This window comes from Protobothrops mucrosquamatus, unplaced genomic scaffold (genome assembly GCF_001527695.2).
Source record: "Protobothrops mucrosquamatus isolate PMUCROS unplaced genomic scaffold, P.Mucros_1.0 scaffold78, whole genome shotgun sequence".
Taxonomy (NCBI): Eukaryota; Metazoa; Chordata; class Lepidosauria; order Squamata; family Viperidae; genus Protobothrops; species Protobothrops mucrosquamatus.
In genome coordinates this window covers 2,513,856-2,525,431 of record NW_015386455.1, presented here as the reverse complement: position 1 = coordinate 2,525,431, position 11,576 = coordinate 2,513,856, and the positions used below count along the sequence as shown (strand labels likewise).

General features: G+C 36.0%; 1 protein-coding gene across 1 annotated transcript in view; it reads right to left on the bottom strand.

Annotated features, from left to right (window-relative positions):
- ITGB2 (integrin subunit beta 2) overlaps positions 1-10,989 on the bottom strand; it is a 45,382-nt gene extending 34,393 nt beyond the window's left edge. Inside the window, exons 1-2 of the mRNA XM_015812326.1 lie at positions 10,902-10,989; positions 1,970-2,030 (exon numbers count right to left, since the gene is read on the bottom strand). Coding sequence (XP_015667812.1) covers positions 1,970-2,030; positions 10,902-10,925 — 85 coding nt within the window. The 5' untranslated portion in view covers positions 10,926-10,989. The remainder of the gene's footprint in view (positions 1-1,969; positions 2,031-10,901) is intronic.
- Between the last annotated feature and the right edge of the window lie 587 nt (positions 10,990-11,576).

The window sequence follows — 11,576 nt, the reverse complement described above, 5'->3', positions numbered from 1 at the left end:
TTATTATTATTATTATTATTGCAACAGCTTGCAAATCTAGTGGGTTATAGTGGAGCTGAACACTGTGTCAAATAAGACAAAATAAACTTTGCTAGTTCATAAGAAAAAAAAATCTAAAACCAAGTCATGGAATACAGTACTTTTATTTTATCAGGGAAATCAGGGATCCATGCAACTGTATCATATTCATGTTCTCAAACAGCAGTGGTGGTCAGCAGGCTGAGCAGGGAAGCAATCTAGCAATCCATCCAAATTCTACTCCTCCCCATCCATAGCCACCCCATGTCAAGGATAATAATTAATGGAAGTTTTTCCCCAGCTTGTGATACTTGGTCAGTGAGGAAGCAACTTGTCCCTGCCCTTAAAAATTTCTGAATGCCATAAAGAAGGACAACAAAATTTGCTGGAATCGTGGTTGTGACATGATAGGGTTTTCCAGGGAGAGGAGCAGATTTCTGCTTCTATGTACAATGAAAGGATTCCTCCATCTTTTTTATGGCTAGATTTCTAATACACATAATTTTCATGGCAGGCAAAGAGGTAGAATCCACCCACAAATTTTATTAGCATTCTTCATTATTTTGCGTGCAGAAGATTCACCAGGGTTAAAAGCTTGAGCTGGGATCTTTCACTAGCTTCAGTATGTTTCTAGTGTTAGATAGACCCGTCCCCTTTGCATTTTGAATAAGGTATTTGGGCAAGGCATTGATAACCATTTTCACCACATAATAACAGTAGTAGCTATTGCACATATGAAATAAGTCGGAGACAAGATGCACAATTGGAATAACATTTTCAAATCAGCCAACCTCACAGCTAAAATCACCCTCTCAAAACTCAATCTCACCCTGAAGTGCTGCATATCCATGCAAAAGGGAAATTAAGCAAATGGTTTGCCCTTCTTCTCCCTAAACTACATCCTGATGCAACAGTGTTGCATGAGGTGCATCAAGTGAACAATGTGTTAATTGCTCCATGACATAACCTGGAACAGTTTGTTCACCAGATGGTGACCTAGCTATCTTCATTCCCTGAATACTCAAACCAGCCACTGAGAGGATAGCAATAGCACTTAGACTTATATACCGCTTCACAGTGCTTTACAGCCCTCTCTAAGTGATTTACAGAGTCAGCATATTGCCCCCAACAATCTGGGTCCTCGTTTTACCAACCTCGGAAGGATGGAAGGGTGAGTCAACCGTGAGCCGGTGAGACTTGAACTGCCAAACTGCTGGCAGCCTGGAGTCAGCAGAATTAGCCTGCAGTACTGCATTCTAACCACTGCACCACCAGGGCTCTTAGCAAAGTTACTCTTGAGTTAACAACCATTTGTTCAGTAACCATTTGAAGATGCCATGGCACTGAATTAGTCGTAGTTATGACGTGAAATCCCAGGGATTTCATACTCCGCAGTGTCCTATTGCTGCAGCACCCCCTCCCCAACCCACTTGCATTTGCATGGTGTTATAGCACATCTGCAACCTGTACTCACCTGCACAGCACTGCAGCACCCCCTCCCCAGCTTACATGCACTCACGACAGCACCCTCTGCCTCTCTTCACATTCACCCACTCTCAGGCCTCCTTACGAGGTACCTGGGACTTGCAACTTCCAGCTGATTTCCCCATTGACTTTTGTTGATGCCCATTGCTCTCTGAGTTCATCAGTTAAGAGATACAGCATGTTGACTGCCTTTGAAAGAGTCTGGAAAACACTTCAGATGGAACATACGGATTTTCTCTAGGATAAGCCTGCTCTTCTGTTCATAGTTCTCTCCTGCATCTGTTAGTATTAACTGAGATCCAAGTGACTGAATAATAGTGTCTTGCATTATTCAGAATGTGATGGGACATATTGGCCCTTCAGCAGAACCTAAAGAATTTTTATTTCAATAGTCTTAAGTATCTTCCTTATTCTACGGACTGAGGCCATATGGCAGAATTGCATAGTAATGGCAAATGCAGCTTACCTGTTGTCAACAACAGCAGCACAGCTCCAAATAGCAAAAGGAAGTACTTAGGAAACATCTCCTGTGAAAAATAAATAGTATGCAATGAAACATAAGAAATAAGACAATTATCTTTACAACGCATACCTAAAATTTAAATAATAAATGGAAGAAGATACTTCGTGGAGGAAGAACTCCTGAGGAGAAATGGAAAGATGTGTAGTATTTGTTTACACTTGTATTGACTATTTTAAATTAGATTTAAGGTTATGATCATATTAAAATTATTGTGGATTACATAATAGAAATAATTATCTTAATTTAAAGAATGTAAAATACATAACAATAAGGAACTGAAACTAGCAAGATTAAACTTGGAATACTACACCCAGTTCTGGTGACCACAATGTAAAAAAGAGCTTGAGGTTCTATAAAGAGTGCAAAGAAGAGCAACAATGATGATTAGGGGTCTGGAGACTAAAATATATGAAGAACAGTTGCAGAAACTGGATATGACTAACAAAGAGAAGGACTACCCTCTCCTTAGGTGTACCTAGTGGTTGTGTCAACATTTTTATAAATGACTTAGATGAAGGTACAGTAGGGAAGCTCAACACATTTGTACAAGACAAAGCTGAGGGAGGAGAGGATTGCTGATACTCCAGAAGATGGGCACAAGATTCAAAAGGATCTTGCTAGACTTGAATATTGAGGCCTCTCCAGCAAAAAGCAGTTTGGTGGGGGGGAAATGTAAGGTTCTGCGTTTAAGCATGAAAAACTAGATGCACAGATACAAGACAGGAGTTGATTGGCATTAGTACAGATAGTGCTTGATGTACAACTACAATTGAGCCCAACATTTCTGTTGCTAAATAAGACATTTGTTAGTTTAGTTTTGCCCCATTTTATGACCTTTCTTGCCACAACTGTTAAGTGAATCACTGTAGTTGTTAAGTTAGTAATATGGTTGTTAAGTGAATCTGGCTTCCCCATTGAGTTTGCTTATCATAAAATCACAAAAGGTTATCACATGATCCCGGGGACACTGCAATTGTCATAGGTATGAGCCAGTTGCCAAGTGTCCAAATTTTGATTATGCAATCATGGAGATATGGGAATGTTCGTAAGTATGAAAAATGGTCATAAGTCAATTTTTTCAGTGCCATTGTAACTTTCAACAGTCACAAAGCAAACTGTTGTCAGTCGAGGACTACCTGTATCTATGAAAAGGACCTGGGCACCCTAGTAGACCACAAATTAAGCAGTGTGCTGCTATGTCAAAAACGCCAATTAAATTTATATTTATATTAGTAATTTGTAATTAGGCAAATGGTTGCCTTCTTGCTGGATTAAAAGCCACCAAATATGTTCAATACATGCTTTACTACAAAGGTGAGGAAACCCACACTTTCTGGGCTGTATGCAACCAATATTTCTGCTCTCTCACAAGATCACACACATGAAATCCAGTGGCCAATTGTCAATTTTGACCACACAAAAGTTGTTTTAATAACATATGTCACAAATAGGTGTATTAAACTTATTTTGAATAAAGGCAACCTCTCCCACAGAGCTAGAAGTTTTTTCTCATTCTTCTGGTGCCATTATCACCACATGCCTTGCAATGTTTGAAGGCCAAAAAACAATTTAAAAAAGACTATAACCTCCAATCCCCACCTCTTGCCTGCCTTGCTTTAAGATGAGACTAAGAAAGTTATAAAACTTCAAATGCTTTGAAAAACCTGTATAAAAGTTGGATATGCATTTTAAAAATATGAGTCATTATAACATGTACTTCTGTTCTTCCATGCCAGACAGTAGTGAGGTGTCATTGTTTGTATTTTACTTTGTTTTAAAGTAACTATAATCCAGCACCTGGAAAGAAACCAAGAGGGCCAGGAATTTCATCAAGAGACAAAGAACTGAACCAAATTCTTCTGGATATCTTTCCTAAGAAGTTAATTTATTCCAAGAAATGTTCCTATCCACATCCTGTTGTTATTCTAGAGTCTAGACCAGGGGTAGGCAACCTTGGCTCTTTTATGACTCGTGGACTTCAACTCCCAGAATTCAATTTGGGAATTGAAGTCCACGAGTCATAAAAGAGCCAAGGTTGCCTATCCCTGCTCTAGTCTAGACAGTACAAATTTTAAAAGGTGCTCTAGCTCACATGAAGGAAGCAATGACATTTGTAAAACACTACAGTATGAGGAAACATTGCAAGTTGCACATTCATATTCTACTAGTGTTACAACAGAACATTTCAGATTTTCCTCTGTTGGCAGATAATAACCAAAAAAGGAAGAATGTTTCTCACTTTTGTCTTACTTCTAGTTTGATTTCAAAAGTGGTGAAAGGGTTTGGTTTTACTCATACAGACAGATCCTTTCTGGTTTTTTCCTGTTGTTTTTTTAATGTATTAATTTTACAAGTACAAGCAATTTTACAGCAAGGGGAGAATAAGAGGAAAAAGTGAAAATACAAAAAAGAAAATTACAAGGATTATTAAATTAGTTAAAATATGTCAAAATTAATGTAATGTAAATTTATATATAAATATAAATTTGCATATTAGAGTATTTATTAAATGTTAAGTATGTACTGTATGTATTACATTCTATTTAATAGCTGATATTATATTACATCAATTTAAAATTTTAAATCATTATAAAATAAATCAATATTAAAATTAGGCTATTAAGTAGCATAGTAACCATAACAACCATTACTCATAAAGTATAACTCAAATTGCAAGCATTTCTGCCTAATTTAAGAAATATGGCAAATTTATCAGATCACAAAAATATTGGCTATTATAATCTTATGTTAAGAGAAACCCAGATTTTGGGTTTGATAAAAACCCATTTATAAAACTACAATCCAAAAATAATTTCAATGTTGAATCACATTCTATATCAGAATTACTTTTCAAATAAGACGTTAGGGTTTTTTTATAATTGCATAATCATTCTACAGAAGAAATTGCTCGTAACTTTCATTTGGAAATGCAGAAAATTCTAGCAGTTGTTATCATGTATAAAACCAATTCAATATATTTTGAGGGAATATAAGGCTTAGTAAATTTCTAAAATTATTAATCCTAATACAGGGTACTAAAATTATTAACTGATATGAAATAAAATCACTATGTAAAATATTTTAAAACCAAATAAAAGAGTATTTAAAACAGATGTTTTAAGAGTTCACTAAAAATGCAGTCTGTCTGTGACCATGTTGTTCTGCTCACCCAAACCAGCTCAAGCTTAATATTAGTTAGTAAAAAAATAGTGGACTAAAAATAAAAATTCACCTTTAAGATTCATTTCATTCTGTTATGGTTCATTTTATTCAACTGGCTTATACAGCATTGCTATCAAATTTATCTATCAAATCTGTCTGTCTGTCTGTCTGTCTGTCTGTCTATCTATCTATCTATCTATCTATCTATCTATCTATCTATCTATCATCTATCTATCTATCTATCTATCTATCTATCTATCTATCTATCTATCTATCTATCTATCTATCTATCTACCCGGGCTTCCAACAATGTTTAAAGAATGAATTGTCTACTTTGGTAATCATTACTGGAGTAATATACAATCAATAGAACATCTTATATCATTTTTCTCTAAGCATAATATTGTAAATTTTTCTGTCCTTAATATTCCACGGTTGTATGTTGATTGCTCTTTGGTCTGATATAAAAAGACAAGTACAATCTATACAGGACTATTTAAAAATAAATGTGCTAAATGTAAGGGATAAAGAGAAAATGAATCAGCAAAGCACAAATGCCCCCCTCCCAACCCTGAAGATAATGAATTCCTCCCCACCCATTGCTCAAAGCATCTAAAATCAAACTACCTAGCCAAATCCACCTGCCTATCTGGCTCCAGAAAATGAGTGCAACTGATTATATAATTGAATTTAGGGACCTTTCCCCTTATGACAAGGCCCTAGAAGTTATGCCTAAATTTGATAGCGATCATTTCCCCATCTTGATTAATTTAAATGCCTTCACTTAAGAAACACACATTAAGGATTGCTGCTAACCCTTACCAATGCCAGCAGGAAAAACAAACTGCTGAGCTAAAAGGATCCCACAGTTAAACCAAATAATAACTGAAGTTTTTGTTGCGCATCCACTACAGAATCCGGAGTCTGCCCTGACAGCTCTGAAACTCCTGATGTACTTTTAGACTATTATAACACCCTAACTGAAGAGCTCCACCAGCATTTAACTGGCTGCAACTGTGCAGCCCTAAAGCAAGAACAGTACCACTCCAAGCTAGGGTTCAACTTTATGCAAAAAAAGCTCTTCCCATTTACCAGACTTATGTATCCAATGCTACAACAACAGCTGCACGGGATCTCCTCCAGCAGAAAGGATACTACAAACAACTACTAGATGCAAGAAGAAGAAAAAAGCCATGAAAAGCAACAGGACACGACTCATTTAGGCAGTCTGATCTAATGACTCAGCTTCTTTCTGACACATCACTTGACATAACGCCCCAAGAAATGGCCTGGCCCCTGTGGACTGTTATCTCAGGGAGCTGGGAGGCATATTTTCAGGAACTCTATATGGACAATAGAAACCCTAGCCAAAATATAGAAAATCTGCACAACATAGGCACCAGTGAGAATGACGAAGATGAAGAATCTTTTTGAGAAAAACTAAAATCCTTGGGATTGTCTCCAGATTTTCTACTTAGCATGGGATATGATCAGGTCAAAGTGCTAATTAAAGAGAGTGTAGAGAGTGTAGTAGAATATCAATTGGACCAAGCCTGGTCCTCAACTTTTATCGCCAGTGAACCCAGCAGGGACTTTGCTTCCCCTATGGCATATTTAACAAATCAATGTTCCTGAAAGGCCTTTATTGGGCCTTTAGTGATGTTACTTTTGCTCCTCAACTGTCTTTGAAGGCTGATGCAGGAAGATTTCCTAACTAGAGTGACAATGCCCCTGTGACCCTGGACACACAGAAACAATATAGCATGTACTTCTAAAGAAACTGTACTATTACAAAAAAAACCACCCAAAAACCCAGATGGAATACTTAAAGATTTGACTGAGTTAAAAAAATATTACACAAAATTCATATAATTGATCAATCAACTAAGTTGTTGGTAAAGTATGTCACATCACATTTGCAACATATGCCATTTTTCCCACTGACTTTGCTTGTCAAAAGCTGGCATAGAAGGTGATCACATTGCGGACACTGCAACAGCCACAAGTATGAGAACTGGTCGTAAGTACCACTCATTCAGTGCTGTTGTTGCTGAATGAGTGGTTGCTAAGTGAGGACCACTGTGAATGGATGCAGAATTTTAACAGAACCATCCTCATTCAGCGGAAGAATGGGACGGTCTTCTAATGAGAGGAAAGTGAGGTATCTAGTTCCATACTACAGACATAAATATGGTTGGATACTTTCTTAAATGAAGGAAAGCTCCACTGAACTCAGCTGAATGAACGTCTGGGCAATATGTTAGATTCTGATCTGATCATGAGTCAATCTATGATGGTAGGAACATTTCCATGAAAGCAGATGACTATATTTAGGAAAAGAGCTGGGAAACAGAACAACCTAGGTAACTCTCTTGCAAAAAAGCAAGTGATAGAATCAAAGTGTATCTACACTGTTAGTATAATTTGAATAACAGATGTGGAGCACACCGACATAATTCTGTAGAAGTGTAGGCGATGGCTTAGCTCTGTGCAATGGCGAGGCCAAGTTACAGTTGAAGAAACCTTAGGGTCAAATATTATTTTTGCCATGAACTCTTAATTTTGGCATTTTAAGTTTGTTTCTTGGTCTTTCATTCTCAGATACTGCCAGCTTCCTCTGTTGTAGGATAAGGTAGGCAGGTGGATACTGACCTAGCTTACAATGTTACCATAAAAACTGCAATTCTTAGGACAATTATTATTACAGAGAAAGAGGTCATTAAAAAAAAGGAAGAAGGAAATGTTTGAAAATTTCTCAAGCTGGTTCTTGCTTCACACCATGGATGTTGACTTCTGCCCAGAATTATAGCTAAACTGAATCCAGTGATTATTGTCTCATAATGTCAGCCCCTGCTAGGAACCAGGAAATCAGGAAAGCTGAAACTACTTTTATTCATAAGTTTTTTTCTGATGAAATTTGATAGCTTTAAAGCCTCCAAAGAAGTATTTTTATTTATACTTCGGTGCAGTTAAGGCACCAGGCTGGAAAATCAGGAGATGTTAAAGTCTAGTACCATCTCAAGCACAAAGACAGCTGGGTGACTTTGGGCCAATCATTCTCTCTGAGTCCTAGGAGAGAGACAGTGGCAAATTATTTCTGAAATGTTATCAAAAAAAATTTCAGGGACTTGTCCAGGCAATTTCCAGGTATTATCACTGACTCAAAGGCATCAAAGGACAAGAAAAGGAAAAGTTAAAGGGAGAGAAGAGGAGAGGAGAGCAAAGGAAAGGAAAGGAAAGGATGCACTGAACTCAAAGATTTTTCTTGTTTTTAAATTCCCATTAACTTGTTTAAATCAATGTTTCATATTCTGACTCATTTATCTTTTACAGAAAAGGGGAACAAGTTGACAAAATTGATTATGACTATGGTGAAATACTGTAGGGAACAAAACAGCAATATATTAAACAAGGAACCACTCTCCTCTCCCCTCCCCTTCTGAAGTGATGAACCAAGTTACCAGAGCATGGCAACCCAAAAACTAAAAAGTAGAGAACATTACCACAACATAAAAGGAGGAAAGGAAGCAGAACTTTTAGTCAACGGTTACATTTTTTTTAGTCAGCGGTTACATATGCTTTGAATAAAAAAGCAGAGGATAAAAAGTTATGTATAAAAGGACAAAAGACCTTTACATTGGTTAAAAAGTCCCAAAGACTATATGTTATGTGTTAATCCAGAAATGTTCTGATATTGCAATATTTTACTGTTGTTTTAAGGAAGTTTGACAGACGGACAAATCTTTGGTCATTCATAGCCAAAGAGCATTTTCAGTGTTCAAATAATGATATACATGAAGAAAAGACAGCATTATCAATAGATCAGTTTCATTTAAGAATTTTGACTGGCATTTTATATTAAACAGGTAATATATCTAGTATTTTAACAATGACTTTAATTAAACTGGCACCAGTAGTATATAGTTACTTTTAATAGTAATATTGGGTCCTACAAACCTCTTTATCATTGGTTAACAAACTTATAATTATAACGTGGTGGTCACTATGTGATTTTAAGCCAATATTATATAATCTAACTGAAGAAAATATTTTGGTAGCTACTAGACAATAATCTAGCAAACTTGTTCCCCGCCCACAAATAAAAATGAATATTTCAAGTTTCACCTTTGTACCATTTAGGATGATTAAATTAAACTTCTTACAAAGACTAACAAGAACCTGCATAGTTGATATTTTGATCTGTAGACTGCCTGTTGTGCAATTCACTTAAGTCCTGGAAGATACATATTTATCATTATTAAATTAAAATTAAATCATCAGGGAAGTTACATTTGAATACAATTATAGGCGACAGTCCTCATGCATAATAAACTAAGGGAGATTAAAGAGACTGTAATTAGGAAGAACTGTGAAATCAGAAATTCAGATAGTATAGATAACCTTACTTCTGTCAGAGGTTCTCTTTTTTTAATAATCACATGTAGGGAAACATTATGCTTTCATATTTGAGAAAGTATGCTTCCCAACAGAGTTGCCAACAGCACTTTTTGTTATATCGTTGTTATGGACTGTTGCCACCAGGAAAATGTTAGATACTTTAGACAAATGAACAAAGAGATTTTTTTTATTTATTAAATTTGTATACCATTGCCCCCCAACTACTCTAATTTGTATTAACAACATCATTTTTTGCAAGATTACCAGAAGGTAGGACACTATGCTCAAAATAACTCTACCTCACATCTACCTGGAGGTACACATTTTAAATTAAAATTGCTATGCTTATTGATCCATTCTGCTGCAGTTCCTAAACAACACATCTAAAATACTGCAATCCTTATAGTTGTAAATTACACGGTTGCATGAATACTATTTGCACACCCAATTTAATTAGAAACAATGGGATATAGCTTACTGCTAAGTATGAAAAACAAGCCATGCCACAAAACTCACACAGTTCTTTACATCTAATACCACATGCTTATAAGTAGCTAACTCCTCCACAGTAATAGATAGAAAAAAGTTAAACATTTTTGAATAGCATTTCAGCAAAGAACTGTGTTCAGAAACACTACTCTGACCCTCATTTCCTCACATGCAGAATGTTGGGTGAAACCAGGTTTCCTTTCTTATTTTAAAACAAGTAGGTCTCTGCTTAATAATTCCAGAAAGCCCTGCCTGGCCATCTTGATGCACCCATTGCTAAGAGCTTCAGATAGACTGGACCTATCTGCACCCAATTACACAGCTGAAACCATGCTTATTTTTTTAAATTACAATTTAGGATATTTAAAGTACTCCTATGATAGGTACCTGACTGCATACAATGCAATGACTGAACAGGGACTCTACCCTCCATATGCCAGGATTCTGAAAAGTTGATTTAGAATTGAGAAATGGTAGTTAAGAACACAGTCAAGAAACAGGTTGCTTTTTCTTAAATAAACATAAAACAAGACAAGCAAACAAAAATAGAGCATCAAGTCTTTGTGGCATAACAGATATGTTACCTTGATAGTGAAAAGTATCTGTGGCTGCTGGTAACAGAAGAATTAAAGCTTGGTCATGTTAAAACCACAGGGAAACAAAAATAGTGGAATAGCTGACAATTCATGACATGAATAAGTAAAAAGTAATATCAATTCATAGATTTTCTAGAGAAAAGTTAAATGAATTATAACTACACAATGCAGAGAGTAATAATTTTACTTCAAATGAGAGAAATACCCAATAAAAGAAATATAAAACATACATCAAGCAGTCTCTGTGGCTTCATCTCAAGTTTCTTTGTTAATTATGAACATGTGGAATTCCTATTCTTCCGAAGAGTCACTTCTGTATTAATAATAAAAATAAAACAAGCCCACAACCCTCTCTTTAGAAAATGGCTAAAGTCACACCCTCTTCCTTTAGTGTACTGATCTTACGTTTCTGTAAAGAGGAAGTGAAAACAGAGGAAGAGTAGTTACTTTCAGTGACGAATATGAGGAATATTAAATTCAAACCTGTGCAGAATGTGCATTTCTTTGACTGTAGGTGTACAAGAATTCATGAGATCGCAGCCCTTTTGTAAAGATCAATAAATAACCTTTAAAGGTGGTTTGTTTGCTAGTTTCATAAGGTAAACTCTCTTTTTTGGCCGGTAGTTAAAAGCAGAAAAGAATGGGAGCTGGGTTAGCTTAACTTTTCTTGAGGTGGTAGTGGTACAAAAAGGTTTCTATATTTTTCATAGCATCATAATTAGACAAAATTGTTGGCAATCAACAGTAGACACTGCTAATTTTTCCCATAGCCATTCTTTGGAGATTGAATCAAAAATTACATTTATATTAATAAAGGAGGCAGAGAGAATGGATCTAAAGTAGTGGGAATATTTTTTTAACCAGGTAATAGACTGCAATTCAATGGTCAAATATTGACTGTGCCA